Source organism: Pseudopipra pipra, chromosome 6 (assembly GCF_036250125.1).
Source record: "Pseudopipra pipra isolate bDixPip1 chromosome 6, bDixPip1.hap1, whole genome shotgun sequence".
Classification (NCBI taxonomy): domain Eukaryota; kingdom Metazoa; phylum Chordata; class Aves; order Passeriformes; family Pipridae; genus Pseudopipra; species Pseudopipra pipra.
In genome coordinates, this window is record NC_087554.1 from 26429008 (window position 1) to 26454051 (window position 25044).

At 38.2% G+C, this 25044-nt stretch overlaps 1 protein-coding gene across 2 annotated transcripts in view; it reads right to left on the reverse strand.

Moving 5' to 3' along the window:
- INO80 (INO80 complex ATPase subunit) overlaps positions 1-25044 on the reverse strand; it is an 82497-nt gene that overhangs the window by 23374 nt on the left and 34079 nt on the right. For both annotated transcript variants that reach the window (XM_064658053.1, XM_064658054.1), the window contains exons 24-29: positions 24409-24586; positions 18001-18141; positions 12931-13156; positions 7320-7447; positions 2953-3047; positions 47-119 (exon numbers count right to left, since the gene is read on the reverse strand). In XM_064658053.1, the coding sequence (XP_064514123.1) occupies positions 47-119; positions 2953-3047; positions 7320-7447; positions 12931-13156; positions 18001-18141; positions 24409-24586 (841 nt within the window). The remainder of the gene's footprint in view (positions 1-46; positions 120-2952; positions 3048-7319; positions 7448-12930; positions 13157-18000; positions 18142-24408; positions 24587-25044) is intronic.

A 25044-nucleotide genomic window follows, 5' to 3' on the forward strand; every position in this document is an offset into this window, starting at 1 on the left:
AAAAAGACCGACTTTCCTACATAAATTGTTACCAAATTTCACCCACCGTATCTGCAGCTGTAAGGTTAATGCCCAAGCCTCCAGCTCTTGTACTTAACAGGAACACAAAAATATCATTCCTGTAGAGGAAAGAGATTGAACCCCATTATTTTGTGCAAGAAATAACCACCAAAGTAATTTTTTTGATCCATATGAAATGATTAGGGCTATTTCTATTACTTGAACACTTCAGAACATTTTGTGCTTTTCATTTATGGTCAAGGAAAAAAACCATATGAAAGAACGAAAGAAGTTAATCTACAAATGAGGACTGTCTGAACATGCAAACATTCAATTTGCAGTAGCAGTTTATTAATCTGTATCAAAACAAACCAGGGCTTGTTTATCTTGCCCACACTGGTAATTAGGATTTCACATGGACAAAGAACAATTTATTTTTCACAGAACTGACCTGATGTTAAAAAAATCTTGCCCTAACAATGCTCAACTGATAAAAAAAAATAAAAATAAATGTCAACACTGTATGATGCAAATTTGGTTCTAAATTTGGTGCTGTGAGCAGAACAAACAAGGAGACAGGTCTATACATAGCACGACCAAGTACTGATGAAAACTCAAGTGGTAACAGCAAAATCAAAGTTTCTGCTAAGGTTGAGACAATACTAGTAACTCTGGAGGGTCAACAGTATTTAAGTGTTCAACACCATATCGAACTGTGAACAGGCTGACACAAAGCAGACAATACTCTAGTAATGACTCCAAAGATGTTAACATACTGCCCTTCAACAGTGAGAGCAAGGCTCCTTGCTTAAGAGAAGACAGTCTGCAATGCCACATCCTTTTGGTATTACGATGTCTGAAAAACTTAGCAAATGTAAAATCAGTAAAGCACCAGAAATGCCTGTTGAATGAGCAGTGTGGGACATATCTTTTCTAACTAACTATGTGTAGGCAGTGTCCTCGTAAGTCCACTCATCAACCCTAAAGGGTCTTTCTTGCCCTCCCTGGAGGAAGCGTGGGTAGGATCACAGGCTGTTATGCATATGCTAGTACAACTCAACAAACACAACGAAACTAAGGGGTTTGGAATTCACATCCTTGAAGGTCAAGTAGAACTGACTATTTTCTCAGGACTCAAACTTCAAGACATTCACAAGTAGCGGGCAAGGCTGTATCGTAGAAACAGACCTTAAAGAACCCATTCTGGTTAAAGATAAGATTTTGGTCTGTCCCCACCCCCCACCAAGAAATTGCCAAAAGACAACAAAATAACTATGAAAACTGTGAATTAGCACACACACAAAAAGCACCAGGAACTCTAAAATTAGAAATGGAAGGTTTCTGACATTCTAAAACCTAAGGATACAAAAATTTACACTGATCTATGGACAGCTGGGAGGAACTAAAGCCAAGCTGTCAATCTTCAGACTTTATCTGAAGGTATAAAAAGCCAAAGGAGTCAACGGGTGCCTATTTGTACTGTAGGTAATCCTTGGCCAGGAAATCTTTTCACTGTCGTAACAACAGTGGAACCTGCGTATAGGCAGTCACCTGAACATCCAGCTGTGATACGCTTCTTGAAATGCCATATGGGAAGGAAAGTGGACAGAGCCACAGACTACGAGAACAAATTATCATCCCATAGCTATATATTTTCTACACCTTGCTAGGATATCCTGCAGGATAGTTTAGTCTCAGTCAGGCTTTTTTTCCTGGAAATATTTCTCATAAGTAAATCATGTATAAGAGGAACTCAAACTAACATTTTAATAGGAATTCTTGTTTAGACTGGCTGACCTATATTTCAAGGGGATTTCCTGCTGAAATTATTTTTTTTCTTCAGTTGTTTTATTTATGAATAAAACCAAATTCTGTTCATTAATAAAATAGGTTTTTTTCACTTCATTTGGTTAAAGGATCTTACAGAATGAAGAGTCAGGATTCCAGGAGGACATAATAACCTGCAGGGAACTTGTTTCTGACACCTGGAAAGAGCCAGAAAGGTATTGCGTGGCCCTCTCACTTCAGGTATCCGGCACATGTTCAAGTTTTATTGCTCTGAGGAGTTCACTAGAAGACTCATCATTGCAACACAGTCCTTCAGGTCTTGAAGCCCCATGAACCAGTGAACTGAAAGGCCTCAACTCCTACCTTCAGCTATGATACTTTGGGACCACTGACGCAAGGATGTCTAGAATGGTGCTTTCACCCTGCAATAAGCAACTGTGTGAACCTAACTCCTCTGAAAAAGGAAAGTGACCTTCTTACAAGTTCACTCAATATTCAGGAAGGATAACCTTACTGTGAACTACCATATCAAAGTAATATCATATCAAGACGTATCTCATGACTCAAAGGAAACTTAATAACCATCAACTCAATCATTATAAATAATGCACCATAATGTGCTTATAAAAATTGCCAGAATCCATTTTGGTTTACTAAATGAAAAGCATTATCTTTCTTTCTAGCTAATAAAATCCCTGTTTTATCTTTTATATATTAATTTAAGATTTCTTAGTAAGACATGGTTAAATCATTTGTTTTGCAGAAAACTAGGTCACTTTCAATACTTTAGCATACGCAAGATTTTCAATCTCATCTTTACAGTGTCAATTGTCAGAGCATTTAATAACCAGTGAACATTTGCTGCCTCTCTACTGAGCTTATTTATAAGCAATAGCCTATTTGGATTGGCAAGAAGGACAGTAGGTGGCTGCACTAAAATTGTTTCCAGAACTCTTTCACAGATAACAAATTCCTAAATACAACTGGATTCACATCAACGGCAGTGACTACTGGTCAGAACCACACAGAAACTGCTTCAGATAAATGAGGTCAATTTGATATCAGGAAAGATAAGTGCAGATTTCACTTATTTCCATTACATCTTATGCCAACTGTCTATGTACGCACATTTTAGCACAAACACACCTTGTAAAAATACATTACCTGTTCTGAAAATCTGCTACCATGTCCCTTCGTTCAGAAATCTTTGAAGAACCATCCAATCTCATGTAGGTATGTTTCCTATAAACCATGTATTCCTGCAAAGAACATATAACAGAAAAATACAGTTGCTCTCGAAACTGTTCAATCTTGATTCTTCCAGAAAAAAACCCCAAAACACAATAAAAGCAGAATTGCTACTTAAAATAATAAATTCCCTAAATGTCATTAACAAATGTGCTGTAAGCAATACTTGGTAATTACACAATTCATAAATTAAAGCTATTCTATCATATGTCAGCTTTTACATTTCATGTAAGAGAGAAATTGCAACATGAGCTCAGAGTTGGGGATATGTTTGCTGCACTGCACACAATGTGATGGTACATGCCTTTTCCTATAAACAAATAGGTAAACAAAAACCATTAAAACGGGAAGTTTGTTTTCACAGAGCATAAATTTTTACTAAATCTCAAGCTTACACTGTGCAAGCAAACCTTTCCAAACAAACCAACTGCACCCGCTCCCTGCTGATTTTATACCATTTGAGTAGTGTTTTTAAAACCTCAGTGTTGTAATCTAATGTCTGTCCAGGCTTTATCTCACCAGTAAAGAGCCTGTAAATCTCACCACATACAAGAACACTTTGAATATTACACTAGCGTGTCAGCCCAGAGCTCATGCCAAGCAGCAGAACTGAAACCATTGCCTGAGACACAAGTCAAATGGCATCAACTTTGCTATAGGCAAAAGGTTTTTCCAACGAGAGACTTTTTTCATGCACACAAAGACCTAAAAGCTATACAAATATCCAGGGAGTTTCTCCAGAAAAATACCCTCTGGGGTATTTGAACAATGTGATCCTTGCTTGGCTGAGGAGATGCAACACCTACTGGTTACATTAGTTAGGTTTAACCCTACTGGTTTTTTTAAGATGCTGTGAATGCAAATGAAGACAGAAAGGAGCAGCTGGTGCTTCAGCACCAAGTATTGGATTCATCGTGCTCCAAGCCACCATGTTCAGCAGACACAGAACTGATGTGCTGTGAGAAGACATGGCAGTGCTTCTAGTCCAGTAAACCTGACAGTACCATGCTCAGTTCTCCTTTTCACCTATCCTTCAGGGCTCCTGATCCTTTTTTGTTCTGCTTCACTACTGCAGAAATGGTGAAAGAGCTGCTGTACTATAAGGAACCTGAGAAAAACACTGCAGTAGTGGAAGCAAACTTCACTGTAAGGCAGATGAGAGAGAAAATCAGGTAAATAAAATAGTGTGGAAATGGCCAAAGCCACACTTTAATTAACCTTACAAAACAGAGCTCATGGCTAGTATGCTTTCAATACTAGTACAACAATAGAAGTTCAAAGCAGAAAACAGCTACTTCATCATGCAGACAAACAAGCCCTAATTTACTATTAATTTATTCAATTTTTATGACAGGTTTCAGTCACCAACTAAAACCAGAGAGATACAGTTGTCAGTTAGGCACTATGTCACTTTTTCTCCAGATTTGATCCATCTTTTTTCTGTTATCACAAGGACCTTTTCCTTTCATTTCTTTGTTACTGTCTTTATCTGCCTCTATGATAATTCAACCTTTGAATGTCTTGATTTAGTCTTCCCTCATCTATTAACCTGCTCTTCATTATCTGTCTCCTAAACAAACCAGCACAAATAGAAAACAATTTCTTTCATTCCATCAGATGCATTTATCCTTATTCCAGACTTCAGACATTTCCACTAAGGCACAAAATACAAAAGAATAAGCTATTCTACACCTGCAATACTGGCATTCACAGACTGTTTCCCCAGCTCTGCAAACTAGCTTAGTACCTTAGCCTTTAGCTAATCTTATAACAGGTTCTGGTCTGCCTCCATACACCTTTCTTTGATCAAGACAGATACTTCACAGTAGTTTAACAGTGCTCATATGATACATCCTTTTTTGGGGAACTGGTTTTGTCCAGTACTTTCCCAAATATTAACAGTACAATCTTTCAATTCAGAAAAAAGGAAAAAAAAAAGGCCACATTCATACTACACTTCTCAGCAGTTCAGTGCTTTGATCACTCACAGAAATGGGATGCTTTTATCTAAAGAGAGAACTCTGATAGCAAAGAAACTATTTAATGAGTAATATATCTGGTCTCTACTGTAATTGTGGAAGGCACTTGATGACTGCTCATTTTTCTAGTTCCCACAAGGAGTGATGGAGTGGTGTGGGGGAAGCCTCCCAGGGAGACTTCAGTTTCATACAGAGATCCTTATATTAGACCTGCTTGAAAAATCTACCTGCCAATCTTGTTTAGTGTAAGGGGTCATCAAGCAACCAGAAGCATCAATCTAGGAAAAATAATGAAAGTGGCCCTTCCAACAGAGTATCTATACAGGAAATGAACAACACATGACAACCTGAGTACTGTAAGAATGCAGTGCTCCTAAAGCCAGTGCTCTTTGGGCTTCCACACTGATACTTTCTCAGAAACTATTCAATGTTTTCCCTTCATGTTATTTCATAGTCCAAATTAAGCACTCTTATGCCTTAACACAACTAATAAACTTTATGTAGAATATAACGAATACATTTTACATCATGCAGAATATAATTTGACCTCTCATCTCATGAATGCAATCTAACTGCCACCGAAATCATGGACAATTACTCTTGTAGGAGAAAACAATCACATCGAGAAAAACAAAATCTTAAAAAGTATGAAATACACATCAGCAACAGTACTGAAATTATGCTTTAATCCTCTTCTGTTGAAAGAAAATAATTCTCCTCTTCGTATTTATATCTGTTATTTTATAATGGCTGAACTAAGCAGAAGCTCTTCAGCTGAAGCTACATCAAACAAAGTTTGTAAACAACGTGCTTTGTGCTCTCCACCCTGCAAAGATTAGGTCAGTATAATATTGTACCAGTTACATCAGTGCAGTACAAATACGCTGAAAAAAAAAAGACATCTTGTGTTTTTTCATATTCAAGTAGGCAGATGGGATGTATTTTGGTATCTCAGGTAAGGAAAAAAAAAATATCTACAGATACACAACTTTTGCAAGGATTTTCTTACAAATTGAGTCCTTACTTGATTTTTAGCTTGCTTAACTTCAGCTTCTGTTACTTGGGTGGGGAGAAAGAAAAACAGAGGACTTGGTATGTGGCTTATTTGGGTAATAAACCCAACAAAAGAGGTTGAACATTCAGAAGGTGGAATAGCAAAATGATGTGCTCACAAGCCTTTAAAATGGAATGCTAAGAGAAGAGACAGGAGCACTGAACACTCAGCTTTATGAGCTTCACGGTGTAATGCCAGGTGTCAACAAACCTACAGCATGTCCAACGTTTGCCAAAAGAAGAGGCATACAAAGCAATGCTGGGCAAAGTGCCAAAACACAGAATTGCAACCATGCAAGTTCTGTTTTTCCTCACAGCAGCAAAAACAAAATTCAGCTTGTGATTTGTTATTGAACTATTAACTGCTGACCTTAAAATGCACTCTTGTTCATACAGAACTCATGACTTAGGCAGCTATTGATTCACGCTTCTCACATTTTCTCTTCAGTTTATTGTGGAGAAGATAGTATCCCTAGCTTTGGTGGCATGGCTGCTCATCAAATACTGATTTTTTTTTTCTTCAGAGGCAGACTGACTATTTAAATAATGAGTAATGACTTAATTCTTAATTTATTTCCTATTGTATGTGCCAGAGAACCTCAATGTTTACCAAACTTCTGCAGAGGAACAGGATGATAGAGGGAAACAGTAAAAGTCTGTGAAATTACAAGCAACATAAACAGTGTAGAACTAATCACTGTTCTCCCTCTTCCTTCCACTAAAAGGACATGTGAACATCAAATGAAAATAGAATGAAGCAGTTCAAAACCAGCAAAAGAGAATAATTAAACCATGCAACGCCTTGCCACAGGGTAGTGCAAATGTCAACATCTAACAATGTGTCAAGATGCAACTGAACAATTCCATGGAGAATCCGTGCTGGACTAACTGAATATAGAGGAGGTGCATTTAGATCAGAAAGCCCTTGAGCTGCAAACTGCTGGAGAATGAGCATCTAATTGTGAAGCACCACTATTCTTGTACATTTTCCCCATACCATCTGTTGTTATACACTGGTATAGAGTGTATAACAGTGTATAAATGTTTTACACTATAACACTAGGCCAGACCTTAGGTCCAGCTTTGTATGGCAGTTCTTATATTCTTGTATTAATGCATTTACTGGGTATTCTACAGTTACACCAATTTAATGTCAGGTTTGCCACATTCAAATTACAGTACTTTCTCCAAAACATCGGTGCTAAATCTCCATCTTCAAAATTTGCCTTCTGTAAGCTATAGGTCTCCTACCTCTAGTAAGTCAATCATTCTCGTCATCTGGGAATAAATAAGAACTCTGTGTCCTTGAGATTTCAGCCGTGTCAACAGAAGATCAAGAGCATGAAGTTTTCCACTGTCAGTGATCAGACTCTCTTTGTCTAAAAAGACATAGAAGAAAAGCAGGTAACTAATAAAGCAAAATCAGATACATGCAACAAGTTCTAAGATTTCCTAATATTTCACTGCATTATAATCCGTAAAATAATGAAGTGTGATGGAAAAACTGCAATATCCTGCCTGGCAGACACTTAAAATCACACTGCTTATTTTATATATATATATATATATATATATATATAAAAACTCCTTATAAGATATATGTATACATATATACAAACACATACACTAACAATAACTTTTGTTTGCTGGAACAGGAGCATATAAATATACCCACCTGGCAAAATCTCATCACAAATTGATCTCCTCACAAGTATGGACTGAATCATTCTTTTGGACAGCCATTTCCCTCATCTAAGGATTTATTCTGACGAGCTCAATATGCCTTGACACTTCACATGTGAAAATGCTGTCCTTTGCACATTTGCTGCTACCTGCTGCTAATCTTTAGATCTATCCTCCACAGATCAAACCCCTCACCAACACAGAAAGTGAAAAACAGTTCTCTAGGTCACTGTAAAATAACAATCCCCTCACAGCACTGCCTTTTCTTCTTCTTCCCTGCCCTCTGGTTTTTGGAGTTTTTTTGCTTTTCTTTTGTTTTGTTTAAGAAATATTTCCAGATGGCAACCTTTTCAGTCACTTCAGATTTTACACTTCATGTCCTCTCTACTTCAGCACTGCTCATGAAGTGTTTTTCAGGAAGGAGATCTTCCTGTTTGTACATTCTGTACGTAAACTTCAGTAAACAATACACTGCTGTTGAAAGAGGATGAAGAGAAACTTTCTTCCAAAAAATTATCTGTTGGAAAGGCCATTGATGCTTCTTTATTCTTTTGGATGTCTGAACTTAGGTTTACAGCCAAAACGGAAAGCTGGTAACTGCAGATGGTGCAGGCTAGTACAGAACCCAAGTATTTTCAACATGTCTAGCAGGTAGCACTTCTGCACACTTCTTGCTGCACAGAACAAATTAACTTATGGGCTGAAGAAAATTCAGCTTTCTCTAAGGCAGTTAACTGTCTTGCCCAATGTCCCAATCAAAAAAAAAAGTTACATACAAAAATTCTTTCACTTGACCACCATGTATTTTAATACAGGTTCATACTAGTGGAATAGAGGAGTACAGATCACTCGACAGCACTCCTAAAAAGATTTTACAAGCATGGCGTGGAACAAAGTACCCAAGTGATGTGCTGTGCTGTGATATGGCATAATTTCAATTATTCGTGGAGCAACTGGCACTACTCAAGGTTCTTCTTTTGGACAAAGGTTTTTAAAAACAGAAGAGAACTTTATAATAGCAGAGAAAGGCACAGTATCCAGTGACTTGCTGAAGCTGTAAAAACAAGGTACGCTTCTCTCTTATTCTTCCAATAGTGAAGAAAAATTAGTCAGCACTAGTCGCTTCTACCCAGAAAGATGGTGGATTCTTATCACTTTAGTATATTAATCATGTTCTCTTTCAAAAATATCCTTTAGCTTAAATATAAATAACAGACTTAATGATGGAATTAGTGGGATCTACATTAGGACATTAGAAGATGCAGCCTACAGTCTCCATTCTGAAATTAAAAAAAATGTGAGTTTGAGTATCATTTAAAATTAGTAGCTACTCCATTTGCACTATAATTCAATGCTTTGAATGCTCTCTCCTTTGGTAGTTTTACAGCCATGCACCTGCAAGTCACTAGCTAACAACTCAAGACTAGAGAGGTCTGCTCTTTCTTGCTTCTCTGCCTATCTAGTCACTGTTTTTTCTCCAATTAGCAACTACCTTAGGGAATCCATTAGCTGGAGAGCCAAGCCAAGAAGATACTGTAAGGAAAACTCAAGCCCACACATCAGGCTGGCATTTGTTCTAAGTGCAGAATAACATATAATGGTGCACTCATCTCTAGGACAGGATTTGGTCTCATTTACATATAAATCGCTAATAGTTTCATGCATTCTTTTAAGGAAAACCAGATTTTGGACTTAGGCAGTTAAGCAAAATAGAAATGACTTTGGGTTATTTGGTTTTAAAACACATCTATGGAAGCAAAAAACTGCACAGTAGCAATGTTTACTCATTATACAAAATGTTATTATTTCCTTTAAATCCATACAGCCATGACATTCTGCTTTTATTCTAATTGGTCAGCTTGCTATTTCAGAATGAATTAAACTGAGCGAAGCTACATGAAAAGTCTAGATATACATGACAAACTAACATGGTTATTAACCAAAAGCCATCTGACTGGAAGAAACTCAGAGAACAAATAGGATCTGTTCAAAAGTCAGTCTCAACAGGATCAGATTAACATATTAGCAAGTTTCCAAAAGAAAAATGCTACTGTTTTTCTCACAAAGGCATGAATAGGTAGAATTAAGCTTGCTAACTGGAAATGATGCGTGTCCTTTGCTGCTGGCTCCTGAGGTCTCCATTGTGTAAGTTACTATTTTTAAATAGCAACGAAATGCAAATTACAAGTAAAGAACTTATTTGCAGATGGTCTGAAAAGTTAGCAACTTTTTAACAGTTCATAAACTCATCCAATATCTCAGTAGCAGAGCAGACTGCACTGGTGAGAAAGTTATTGGGGTTTTTTTAGCAATGCAAATCGATACTACCAAAACCAGATTTATCGTCTCTGGAAGAGAAAACCATTTGTCTTTAAACTGGCACTTTTAAGCGTGCTATCCTGATGCCATTGTGTTTTCCAAGATCAAATATTTTTGCATGCTGAAAGCCTGCCACCTAGTGCTTCAAAGGACATGTCCTGAAAAGTAGTAATGGAAAATGTAAATTATTCATGCCATCTTCAGAAAACACCACAATTATTCAAAAGAGGAAAAAAAGAAGTGCCTTCCACCTCTAGTTTGTCTCACTTCTATTTATAATTTTCTTTTACCTTGTGTGAAGAAAAAGGCAACCTACTTTTTAAAACAGAATATCCAAAATTTGCAATTCTACATTTTTTATTTTTAATGATCGCCAACAACTTCCAGTGACAATGACAATGATTTATTTTGTTCATTGGTTTGGTTTGGTTGGGGGTTTTTTGTTGATTGGTTTGGTGGGTTTTTTTGGTCTTTTTTTTTTTTTTTTTAATAGCATCAAAGGAACTTCTAAAATTTTAAGTCAGTCAGGAGACAGAGTTCCTGTACTACACAACAAAGAGCTCTCCCTAGGACACAATTTTTGGGTTCTTCAGCACTGTATGAAACAAACAAGAAAAAGCAACCAGACCAAAAAGAAAGTAACTTTCAAATCATACTGAACAGCTTTCAGTCTGAAAAAATACCCCACAACCCTACCTCCAGCCACGCAGGGATATGGACATAAATTATCTACAAGGGGATACAGTGGGCCTGGGAAGAATAGTTACAAATGATTATGACTCAGAATAACCCTTGTCAGGAGTTCTAGCCCATGACTGTATCTGGGCTAAGCGCTCTCTGGAGAATGAGAAAAAGTGCCTCTGGACATGCAAAAGGCAGAGGAAAGAGAGATAAAGCCTGGGTTCCAGTTGACACCCCTGGTTCCCCTCCCGACAGTCTGCACGGCACAATGGGGTCAGTGAGGAGCTAGCTGGCTCTCACAGTAAACAGCCAGCGAGGCCGGTGCTTTTTATCGATACTAAAAGGACTCAGACACTTCCTGCCATTTAATCCAGGACCATTTTTCTTTCAAAGAACAGGAAAAGCCTCAAGAGATTCCCACAGTGATCACAGCCGAGCCTGCTGCCAGGGTACTGGGAACATCGAGTCTGGGAGAGAAGAGATCAGGGTTTAGGAGAGGGAAGTATCCCCTTTTCATCTCGTCACCTATTTTCCATAGAGCTTCACAGCTACCATTCCAATTGACACTTGCTAGACTTTAGCCTTGCAAATGGCTCCTTCAGCACATCAGTCACTTTCTGTAAGGCACTGTGCCTACTTCTGCATGTATAAACAGCTGTCCTGTTGTGGTTTGTGCCCTCTCTTCTTAGAGTAAGTTTGGATTTGAATGCTACTTTCCACCTAATTAAAACACAGCGTACAAAACTACTTTTTCAACCCATCATTAGCTCCAACACTTCCCAAATTAAGCCAGCTTTACATAACACATCCCAACCACCTTCTCAACCAAATTCGGTTGTACTTTGACAACAATTTGCCTAACCTTGCACCTATGCACTCACTCCTGTAAGCTTCTTGCATCCCATCTTTATTCCTCTAAAAATTTTTGCTGGTAACAAGGTTCATCGGCTTAAAATGGAAGTCTTTTCAAGAGAATGCAGCCCTGTGTCTATTCTGCACTGCTACTTTGCTTCATCTCTATCCATGCCTTCTCCTTTAATTTATCCCTTCAATATTTCCCTTTTTACTGCTACAGAGATTAATCTTCTGTTTTCTAGTAATTAACAAACAATTAAAAGAATTTCTGAAGAAACCATAAAGTCATCAACTATTACTGAACTATTAAGCTAATGCAAGCTCATGAAAAACGGTTTCTCCATTACATAGATACAAACATGCATGTGCTTCAAATAACTCCACTTACGAGGTACTTTCTTAAACTGGACTGTAGCAAGCAAAAGGCCATTTTCCTTTTACTGTACTAACTTCCCCTGCCAAACATCCTTGACCCAAAAGGGTCTGGGAATAACTTCGCATCTGGCAGCGTAAGCTGTTTTTCCTTTTGGCTGTCTGTCAGATCTCTAGCACTTTGTGCAGAACTCTGCTCGCTGCTCAGGACCATCTTCCGACAGCTAGAGCATGTCCGGCCAATGAAAGTCACTGCAGTACTCGGCAATGAAATTCTAGGAGATCTTGGATTACTTAAGTGTTATTCTAGGAAAAAATTAAGTACATTTACTTTACTGGTACAATCGTACTTTTTCCCACTTTACCAGGAAATATGAATAAGTCTTCTTTATTCCAACTGAAATTCAGTAAATCCCTCATGACTTGTTTTTCAGACAATTTCTTCTGACCTTGGTCCTCAAATCCATCCTTCTCATGGTAGACTGCTACAAGTAATTTTAATCTTTTCACTAGGTAGACCAGTGAAGATCTCTCAGGACAATATGAAGTTCTTTCAACACACTAAGAGGCAAGGTATGATTGTAACTTTTCCTGCAACCTTCTTATTTCCAACCTCAAAATAGTATTTGGTTGTGAGAGCAGGCTGTGCAAGTCTAGTAAGCAAGTCTGTCTATAGTAATTTGGATGGCTGCAAAGAGATGCTTGTAAGCATTAGAAAAGCCTGTACTAGACTTTTTCGGTAACCATCAACAGCTTTACCTCAGATAGAGGATGCAAAATCACAGTCTACTGTAAGACAGCAGGGCTAACTTTCACTCAGAAGGGAAAACAAACACACAGCCACCCCCAATCCCTCAAAAAGCCCATAAGCTTAGCATAACCAAGCATAAATTGCCCCCAAAGAGCAGATGTCCTTTTTTATCTCATCTTCCATGACAACCTTCAAATTTACCTGGTATCCTGATAAAAGACCAGCCATTCTGAGGCCTGATCCCTAACAGTCCTCCTGGATGCTCTGGGAAGAATTGGGAGCATTGCTTCAACCAGTCAGCTGCTAGCTCAGGGGATCCATGGAGTACACACTGCTTTGCTTCAAGACTTCCTCCTTCCCTTAGTGCCCTGCGCTCGTATTCTGCACTTCGGTCATTGCAGTAGAACTCCAGTGGCACAGCTGTTACCTACAAGTAAAATAATGATAATCAATAGTCTTGTTCAGATTTCCCCTCATCCCCAAATCCCCAGTTCAGGTACCTTACCACTGGATCAAATTTTAGAAGTCAAATCATTACTGAAATGTACAAATGGAAACACAATCTTTGGCTGAGCTTAAAACAAGCGAAGATGCAACATCTCTCCACAGCACAAAAAACACCATAAGAAAAACCAGGTACAGAATACTTACCTGTTAATAAACTGTGCCGGTTGTTACACAACTGAGTGCAAAGCTGAAAGTAAAAGAGTAATATCCTTGCTGCACCTCTCCTTTTGCCAAGATTTCTTTTATTTATTTGTTTATTTTTAGTTTTGCCCTTCACATTCAAGTATTTATCTCATTAGCTGAGATGGGATTTACATATCCTTAACAGAAATTAGAAAGGAAAAAAACAAACAGAAAAACAGCTCTGTTTTGGAACAGCACATTTCTTGGGCTTTACAGCTGTTTTGAACAGAAGTGCTCTTTTTCTTGTGGCATTCTATGAATCCTATGCTCTATTACCTGTTTTAGTATATACAACCCAGCTGGACAGACCAGTGTTACAAACATAGGAACTGTGATTTCATGCCATGTGAGCTCTTCTGGAATGACTCCATCAGTTTAACTCCCCCCTGTTCTGTCCCATCCACCCAAATCTGTACAGACTGGAAGGTCCACATTAGCCAAACAGCTGGATGCCAATGGCCGTAAGGTCCTCGAGTAAAGTCTGTTCCAGCAGACGAGGCTGTGTGTTGTACAATCTACAGCTTTCTCTTATGTTGCCTTACCATGGTAAGGGACAACAATCAGAAGCAAAACTGAGCCATGGTAGATAGCAGGACAGACTGCTCTGCTAGGTTTTTCTTCAGGTATTTCACCAAGAGTTAAATCATATGATCCAAAGTAAACACAGTTTCAATACTTTCACACAAACAAATGCAGAACAATTCACTATCTAGCCGAAGAATCTCTCTCAAAAAAACCCCTGCAGATTACCAACTTCTATCTTTTCTGAACATAAGTCTGTTTTGGGCCAACATTCTGGTGTATTTACATAATCTATTTATAACCGAGTTTACAAAAGGAAGCTAGTAGAAACTTTTACATACTATCTAGACACTTAATAATGTGTTGTAAACTCACATAGAAATGAAACTAAAATTTTACTATTAGATAATTAGCCTAAAATTTTACTATTAGGCAATTAACCTTGCAGCATAGGCTTGTAACAAAGAAATTCAAAATGCTGTGACAATTTCTTCATCAATATAAGAAGAAAATTATCACTACTCTAGAAGACATTGCTGCTTTTATTTCAGAAGTACAATGAAAAAAAAATCCTCCATGTGAAGTCATGTAAGTTAAAAACATTGTCATGAATCCTAACAGTGTGCAAAATGACATATTTAGGAAAAGCAATGTAACAAACAAAAATGAACAGAGGAAATCAATCTTGTGAAAGTTTTCATACTTGAAAAAAGGCTCTGGGGCTGCATAGGAAGAAACAGTACAGGAGGTTGTGGAGTTTGATGGTGAACAGCAGGCAGTAGAGTTTGTGCAGAATTAAGTAGGGTGGGAATTAGTGTGATAATGGAACAACTGAAACGTTAAACACAGTAAAAGAACCAGATGAAAAGCTTCTATGTATTTGAAGAGGGTTTAGATTTTTGTTCCGGCTTACTCTAGTGTGATATAACTGCTACGCATTATATCATGCAAATGAAAACATTTTAACAGCTTAACTAAATTATAAGCAATAAATAGTTTAAATATCACCAGTTTTAAATATTGCAGTTTAGAAGTGTAGGGTGGAGGGAGCAACCCATACTTCAGGACTGCCTGGCTGTACCCCTCTGAACATTTATCTTTGAGCTAACTGAAAGTAACAGGTATTAAAAAAGATCTAGGTGGAAACCTGTGATCCAGACTTGTTTTACAGGAGCTCTTCTCATAGGAATAAATTAATCTCACAGAGATTTCTCTTTGCAAGGGCAAACAATTGTTTAAACAAATTCATGAGCACAATGACAGTCCAGATTGGAAAAAAAAAACAACGAAAAAGCATACAAAATATTTACAGTAACAGTAAAACCATTGTTTTGCAAGATGCCAAGAGCTATTTTTAAACCAGGCACGCTTATGGGTCTACACATGCAGCCACGTGAAACATTGCAAAGTGAAAGGAACTGTGTTAAGACTTTGTACACATTTCCATACCTAAAAGAGTACGTAGCTATCTTGTACTGACACTTCCACTCAAGGCATAGCTCTGACCTTTGTGAGAGAGGTCAAAACCTCTCTCAAAATGCAAAAAATTCAAAATGCAGGCAAATTCTGTCACCTGAATATTGCTGTATACTGCAGATGATGGTACAGACTTAGGTTCTTTAAGAGGCACTATTCACCATCATATTTCAGTTCATATTTCTACACTGAATAGATTGGAACAAGTACTCTTTCAAGCACAGACAACTTGCTATATTGATTTCCAGGACAGCCCTAGGACAGGCAGCCACTACACACAAAACAGAGCAGACTAATTTTTGACACAGAAATATGCCTTATCTACTGAAATCAATATGGAGATTCACACACCAAGATTTTCACAAGAAAAACAAAGTCACTTCATAAGATTCTACAAGCTATGTTTCAGTAATGCCTCACCTAAAGGAAGAGGTAGTAGGAGACAATCTCTATACAAAATCTGTGTGCCTCAGTGCAATTTCTACATTAACAAGAACTAGTCTTCCTACGTAACCTGTGTAACACTCACTGACATCTGAGGACACAAGACTATCACTTCTTTTTAAATGCAGACACACATTTCTAGAGCAGAGTCCTGTATCTTTTACGTGGCCATACAAAAAAACCCAACACTTTTCTGAAACAGACCAAAAAAAAAAAAATCTTTCATTCAGGCTTGTTCACTCTCCTCCCTCTCCTTTTTGTTGTGGTGCAGTTTTTCAAAGTTTTTTTCCCCATGGAGTTTTTTTGGTGTGGTTCTACTCATAACAAAAGGTAAGGTAGTCCTTAGTACACTAAACCTTCCTATGTCAACATATTATTGTCAAACTGATTAATTGCAAAAGTCATGGTTCAGAAATACATCAAAAATATAATGTTAGTGATACATGGATGCATTGCCACCTTACTTAGTTTAGTTAGGGCAATTGTAAAATGCTTCCTGCATTTATCCCCATGCAAAGTTAGCCTTTCAAACATTGTGAGATGCCCAAAATTACTTCTCAATACAATATTCCAGAGTGGCAGAGATCGACTGAAACTAAACCAAACAATTATACTTGAAAAGGAATGAATTAGCTTCTTAATGAGCATGCAAGATCCATCCTCCAAATTACTTTTTCTATGATTTAGATCTGTCAGTACTCAGGAAAATTGCCTGCATAGAAAGAAAACACTGACTCCCACCCCCAGCTGCTGCATAAACATACACTCCTATTTCTATCATTCGCTCCATTAACTTCTCAAAATTCATCACAGGTCAAACAACAACAGAAGGCTATAGTTTCTGAGAACGTATGTGCTCTTTCTGCTGTTTCAAGTCTTCTACACTTCTGCCAAAAGTTTCTAACAAGCATAAAATAAAGTCTTTGTATTCCTAGGAACAAAATCCCATGTCTACACTTAATCATTTTTATATACCAGCCAAGCCAAAACAGGTAACTTTTATTCATTAGAATACTGTCAGATATGATCTCTCCTCACCTTTCCCCTCCCCTTCATATGTAGCCTTCTAAGCCCCTCTCCTCCCTTCCTGCTTGAAGAATTCAACATATTCTTCATCCGTGATGCGTATTTAGGTACAAAGAGTGACATATCAAAGGAATCTGAAGGTGAAGTGGGTTTCACAATTTAGTCTCAGAATAACCTGTTGTTCTCAAACCAGGTAGTATGTTGTAACTGGGAGGTGGTATTTGACTTTGAGCAGTTCAGTTGGATTCTTGGCCCCTAGAGCTGTTGGCACAGATGAATTCATATTGAGCAGCTGCATGTAGGCAAGAAACACAACGTCCTACTTGCCATCCACTCATCTCCAGATGTGAAAGTATAACTGCACATCATTTGATGATGCCTACAGAAGTACCTTCAATAGTGACTAAAGAATACAACATCTGGATGATCTGGTAATAATAGTACATTTTGTCCAGCTTTGTCAACATTCAACAACATGGAATACAATAGCCATAGGCTTATGAAGGTCTCTTGTGTCAGCCTAGGAAACTTCAGCTAAATTAATTTCAAAATTCACTTACTAGATGATGGACAACCCTAAGCAGTACCACTTCACATGCAAAAGACTTAGAAAAATGCCAACTTGAGTAATCCTGATATGTTGCAATTTGGTGTTTCCTTTTTGGAGCATAAGCTGACACAACGAGAGAAAACAAACATCCTTTCCAAAAAAGCATTGCTCCTCTGCCCACTTCGGCCATCAGAGTTCACCAATCACCTCATTCTGTTCATATCATTACTAAATCTCTCCCTTGGATTACTGGGGAATAATTTACTTAACAATCTCTTCTGTAATGTTACTGCTTTTGGTATTAGGAGAGAAAGTGAAATCTCTGTATCTCAGAACAACTCCTGTTGGGTGCATCGTACAACTTTCCTTTTCTCTTCAGTACACATTCCAGTCACTTCCCCTACGAAAAAATCCACTATTGAATACAGTAGCAAAAGGATATCCTCACAACAATTTTACCAAACCAAAAGAAAGTAATAGATCATTCTTTTCCTAAGACACAACTCTAACAAGATTGAAAACACAATAGAAAATACATAATTTACAACTTAACTTGGACTTACCCGTGGACTGGCTATGCACAGGAAGGACGGCAGCTCAGTCACCTGGCAGCATTGTACACATGAGGTAGCTGATTTCCTTCTATATATGACATGGTCTGAATAGCCAGTAACTGCTTTACAGTGGCTGCTGAACACAAGGTTCTGAAACAAAATTAAAATTAAGAAGTTACAGCATCTATAAAGAAATACTGCATTTAAACTTTGTATCCACCCATGAGGAAGACAAAGGACATTCACTATATATTTCTCTTTGAAAAAAGAACACTCTACACATCACCTGCAGTGACAATGTATAGGATTTTTGTGTAATTGTCAGAACACCCAAATCCTGAAATGGTTGAAATCAGAATAGCTCATATCAATACTTGTCTTTATGCTCAGCTAGAACAAGAAACAAATTTTTCCTTCTTTGAACCTTTGGACCTCAGCTTTTCTAATGAAGGGAGTACAGGAATATTCTAGTAGGTCTGACCCTCAAGCTGTTTTCTAGCTACTCATTCATCTGTTCTGAATCAAAATGAAATTTTGCAGAGAAAAAAAAAAAAAGAATCTAAATGCGGCTGGACTGGTACATTTAGACTGAAATCTTTTCCAACCTTTTCTTTCTTTCTTTCCTGTGCAAAAGGGCTCTAAATTTTATACTGAAGACTTTCAAGGTGCTAACATGGTTACTCACACACATGAACATAACCATGTGTAAAACCTGCAATTTGCCACAATTATATCAGTGTCCTTTTGATACAGAAAAATATATTGACTCAGAAGTGGGGACACTGAGATGACAGTGCAGTTTAAAGAGAGCTCTTTGAAGATGCTCAACTGTACACAACAAAGTAACAAAAAATTACATTTTCTTTGCTTGTGTCAGTTATATTTCCTTTTTTATTGTAAATATTTGCATAAATGAAATAAATTGCTTATAGATTAAGCCATTTTTGCCACTTAGTTTTTATTCTGGCTCTTCCTATATTCATAGAGGCCAATGGTTATATGTTGTTACATTTAATTGTTTCCTATTAAGACCTTAAGAGGTCCTATTCGGGAGCTGCTTTATGCTGATGATGCTGCCCTTGTCGCCTACACAGAAGTAGCTCTGCAGCGTTTTAACATCCTGCTTTGCAGACACTGCTGAGCTTTTTAGGCTGGAAGTCAGTTTAAAGAAGACAGAAATTCTCTATCAACCTGCACCTCAGGAAGTCTTCCATCCTCCCCACATCACCATTGGCGAATCAAGAGCTCAAATCAGTCCACCACTTGAATTACCTAAGTAACCTCACTCCCTGGATGGTAAGATTGATGGAGAGATAGACAACAGGTTAGCAAAGGCATATAATCAACGCTGCCTCTGTACAAGCCTAAACATCCACTGGTCAGATTATGTGACCAATACATCTGTTCTAGAACAAGCAGCAATCACAAGTATTGAGGCCATGTTGCTGAGGACACAGCTGCGATGGGCAGAGCACGTCTCCAGGATGAAGGACCACCGCCTCCCTAAGATCTTGCTTTATGGTGAACTTGCCACCGGCTGCCACAAGAGAGGAGCCCCAAAGAGAAGATACAAGGACTCCCTGAAACAACATCTCAGCCTTGGCCATATTGATCAGCATAACTGGTCTACTCTGGCCTCTAATCAGGAGGTCTGGAGACACACCATCTATAACGCTGCTGCTTCCTTTGAGAACACACGCAGGATCACTCTTGAGGAGAAAAGACAACGCAGAAAGAATCATGTCTTGCAGAGTATACCACCTAAGGAGTCTTTCTGCTGTGCCTTCTGCAACTGGACGTGTCTATCTCGTATTGGCCTTTTTAGTCACCAGTGCACTTGTAACAATCATGGGTAGAGCCCTCCCCAAATCTTTGTTTGCGAAGCCTAGCCATGATAATTGTTTCCTATAGTATGCAGACCATTATTCTGCATACAGTAGGTAACAAGCAATAATTTTAGATGCATTAAGCATCCACTGCCATAGGATCACAGGATGTGCCCTCCTGGAAATTCTAGCAGTTCACTTAAGTAAAGGGTAAACAAGATCTAAAGCTTTGGCTGCCCCAGTTCCTAATGAACCAAAATTAATTGCATGCTACTTTTACTTTACAGAGCCTCCCAATATTCTAAAATCCCAGTGTTTGAAGTTCTAAACATCTGGGTACATGATAGAGGCACAGTCCTTGTATGCCATGTCATACCCCGGATATACACATTTCTACACATGTCAAAAAATGCTAGAAAACATCCACAGTAGGAGTCTACTATGGATAAGGCATTCTGGGGTCTTTTTATTTCCAGATGTAGATTCACTGGGCAAGATGCAGATGGCTAGCATGTATCATTTGGAACCTGCTGACAAGTGAGAAAAGTAGTCTTACTGTACATACATGCCAGAGTCAAGCCTAGCACATAAGCGTGTCCTTCAGCTGCTGCCAGTGTGACTTATGGTCTGGAGCTGGCACAAATTAAGTTCATACTCACCGAACATCTGCTCCTCCATATAAAAGGCGAGAGCAGAAAGACCTGACAATAGCCTTTCACTGATACTCAGCAGTGCTAAAAAGCACAGGTCAAAGCTTGGGCCACACTGGATAATGTGAAGGGATCTCAAAAACAGACCAAAAACATGCTCTTACTTAGCTGGCAATTCTTTATCAGTAACACTGGCTTGAGTAACAACTGCTTCACATGTTTATTCCTGTCCCTCCAGAGCCCCTTCTTGTTGGCCTAGCTGTCTGTACTCATTAAGATGCTGATCAAGATGAAAACAAACCACTGTGTCTCCACTCCAAGTGAGTTTTGTGATGTGTTTCATCACCTGGTAAAACTGGCGGTGTGCTGAAACAACAGAGTGGGAATCACAAGGCTGGAGTATGTAGCTGTGGAAAACAGATGTGAACTCCGGCTTACTCATGTGAGGACCAGAAACGGTGGAAACAAATCACCACAACTGCTGCTGAAAAGGACAAGTCCTTCCTCATGGTATATTTGTGCTACTTCTTGTGCTAGTTTTGTCTCCTGTCACACATCTTCAGAAGTCTATTTAGCTACGCATCTAATAAAATAAATTCAACAGACATGAAGATACAAAGTTTACTGCAGTTGGCTCATACGAGGATGTAATAGTGCATGCTCACATCAGCACAGGCAGGATTCAATATCTGGGAGTAGAGAAATGACAGTAAGAGTCCAAGGGGAAGACTGACACAGCAACAGCAGGCTACTAGACAGACTCAGAACAACTGCGATAGCTCAAAGTCCCTCTCTTTCCCACCCCTGGACCACACACTGGGGTACAAGGTGATTTATGAAGAGGAATCAGCATTGCATGGAGTCACAAGAGCTTTCCAGTAAATCTAACGACAGCAAGCACTGGCATACTGATTGTGACTCTCATCACTAGAGGGGTTTGGTAACTATTTCCTGGAAAGTGAAAACACAAGAAATGGACAGAGAGGAAGTTAACAAACTGTAATTCCAAACCTATGCAAGTTTGTTACTTAATTCTCTTTTGGAAGGCAACATCAAAGACCCATCAAAGATGGCTTTGGCCCAACTGAAGTACCCAGGAAGAAGCATAAAGGAAAACTTCCAAGAAGGTATCCAAAATATGAGAAAAATGCTTGTACCTAGGCAATTATCTGGCTTTGAGCACCAGATTTCTGTATACAAATTACGAGTAGGTCACATAAGAAACATCCCTCGAATTCAAACATATGCACCTGCTAAGTATTCATGAATAGAGTAGTCACCAGATATAACAGGGACAGTGGAAACCCGCTTCCTATCAGTCATACATGGAAAAGACTGGGTAAGGTTACAGAACTGAACACAGCCACAGCTCTGAAATGGATCATATACCTTAGTACAATAAAGCCAAGAACTAAAGAGCAGGATTATTAAAAAACAAGAATGTAAACACCTACTACAACTACGCAATCCAAAGAAACTGTTGAAAGAGGCTCTCATATATTGCAAACATAATGTGGGGCATGCTATCAGCATCTTAAGCCCATTAACATTCCTAATTTCTTAACAGAAATTAGGAAAGCAAAGGAGAGACGAGTTCACCTGAACAGAGCAGATTTTATATTGATTTAAGGTATATAAGCTAATACACAAGGTATGGAGGTGCTGAGCAATGGGAATGAAGATTCCTCACAATGGGAGGGATTTCTGTGTTTACATGAAGAAATTCATACTATCTTTAGACAGATGTTACCTCAATTTTGGAAATATCCATTAAAAATAAATGTGGGGTTTTTTCTACTTAGTTTGTCTCTTACATCGGAAATGCTGATCTGAGCGGTTAAGAAAAGCCTTTCCAGATTTATACCATTTCCTTTTTCCTCTTTTCTCACCCTCCCCAATCCTTACATGTTACTATCTTATGAAGCCTCAGGGGAAGCCTTGGGAAGTTTTACATCAAAAGTTTCTTAAACTAAGAAGAGTTAGTTCATACTAAATTTAAAAGAGTTAGTTCATTTTCACTCATGATAATGTGTGGTACTAAAAGACAGGCATGTTAAGGGCAGTTTGTTTTTCAACTGTCCTTTTGGTTTTGTGCTATCTACCCCCCCGTTTTTTTAAGGTGTTCTAAACGTAAGCTGTGCAAACAAAAGTCTGCAAACATAGCTTATTTTGAAGTGACTTCAGGTGGCAATTTATCTAACATGCAGGTTAGAAAACAGCTCTAAAGAAACTGTCATAACTGTAGGGCTACACTTCCTTTAGATTTAGTGGGGTTATCACAAATGCACAGTATTGCACACACTGATGAACTCTGCTCCTCAGCTGGCTGTTTTCTGTGTAGAATGTATTACAACAGTGATTAGTTACACACAGTCGCAGCACTGGGACTCCCTGAGACACGAGGAATGATATCTTCAAAGAACAGAAATTATTTGGAGAAACCAAATTCATGTTTAAATCTGGCCAGGCTGTGGTATAGGAGGGTTTGTAGCCTATCCAAATGCTTTACATTTACTTGTTAATATTAAAACCTACACATGCATATTCCATGCCTTGTATTTAGTATCTGTAATCTCAACCCATCTTCTGTCCTTTAAAAAATTTAATGACTTTTATTTTGATATTTATACACACTAATCCAAAGGCTATGTAAGGATCTAGATTGCCTTTCTACATATGTAAAAATGAATGCTATCTTCTGTAAGTGCACACAGTTTCTACCATCTTCTACTTATTTACTGTTAGGTTGCCACACTTATGACATCACACAAATTTTCCTTAACCACACCAATGAGAGGACAGAGCTACAGTATATCTCAGAAGTAAGCATCACACATTCACTACAGAAACAGCTGAATGTAATCTCAAAAAACCTAACTGAAAGCAAATCCATATAGCATAGACATTTTATGAAGCTAGGTATGGAAATGCAGAATTGAAACACCAGCACAGCCAGAGTTAACTGCTGGCTTGCTCTTTGTTTGGTAACTAGGACTCATTTTGTTGGCTTTGCTGTTAACGCTGCAAAACATGACACCAAGTCCAAGGTTGCTTTCCTACTGCTTATGCGTCTTCAATTTCAACTTCCTTTGCACAATATTCAATTGAATTCTGGCTATCTCCTTTCCCCTTCCACACTCATGAGCAGAAGCAATATTCCCTAGAGAAAATTGGCACGATCTCACTGTTTCAGAAAAGATTTTTTTACTGCATATCTGCTAACTGCCCTAGATGCTTTCCTGACTCTATGCTAGCACTTCGTGAACTTACTTCCCAGTGAACTGAATCAATGGAGCTATAACCTAACTCAGGAAATCAACTGCAATTTAGTCATAAAAAGAAAATCTTCACACATATCCCAGGTAAGAGATTAGCAAAAATGATCTTGCATTACACAGTAAGTTGAATACATCTGGAGTCTACCAGACAGCAGCAGAAGCAAATTTTAAAGTAGAAATACACCACTACGGTGCTTGTCCACCAACTCTAAAGCACTGCCAGTCTCCTCTATTTTTACTCTATTTTTCTCTATTTGCTGCAATCATGTGCTGAGTTTGACAAGAAAAGAGTAGTTTCAGTCAGAAAATGAGCACCTACATGTAGAAAAACACTACAAAACTTTAGGCTTATATGTAGAATTCATCCCTGACAAATCACAAGTCTAGTTCTGTTGCTCCAGTAATATTTTTAAGTCTTCTAATTCAACTGATTTATTTATTACAGCAAGTTTTGAAATGTATAACCACATGGGAGGGAGACAGCAGTTAAACTATTTTTCTGTTCAGCACTCTGAAGTCTATTAACTATATCTAATGAAGCAGACAAAAAAGTCATCGTATTTCCAAGTTTGTTTTCCCTGTTTTATAAGGATAGAAAAGTTTTCATCATTTCTCACTCGTGAGGATTTGCTACTGTCTCTAAATCACAGAAATTTTGCTTACCTGCAGCAAAGTGCAGCTGTGCAAGTTAGGGAAAGACAGTGGAAAATTTACATCAAGTAAGAAATCCCTGTTCCTCAGAAAACATGACCCCTGCTCTTTCTCCTCTTCTGTCTCCATCCAGAAGCGCATGTGATGGAGCCTGTACGATGCTTTCAGAGACAGGAAAAGAGCTAACCATCTGAAACAAAACACAGCAGATGCATTCACCGCTTTGTGAAAGAAAGGCTTGAGTATATTTACAACATAACTCTATTTGACAGAAATGGGTTCTTTTCAGAATTTCAGGCTTACAGTGTCCTTACTTAGAGAGAGTAATTTTTGCTAGACATCTTCTAATTATACCACTCTTAATTTTTTCTAAGGTGGCTTAACTGAATCTAAGGGATTAAATCAGGATACACTTTGAAGCACTTCTGAAAGGGTCAAGCCCGAGTTAGCCACTACTATTTAAAATTGCACTATGGTTTCTCTGTAAATTGCTCCATATACAAATTATTCACAACAACATAGTGTAACGAATGCAGAATTTATCTTAAAGACCATTCAGATACATCAAGAGAAATCTGTACTGTTATTGAAATGCAGTCAAGAAACAGTAATCCAAAACAACCAGAACAATAAAAGAATATTACACTT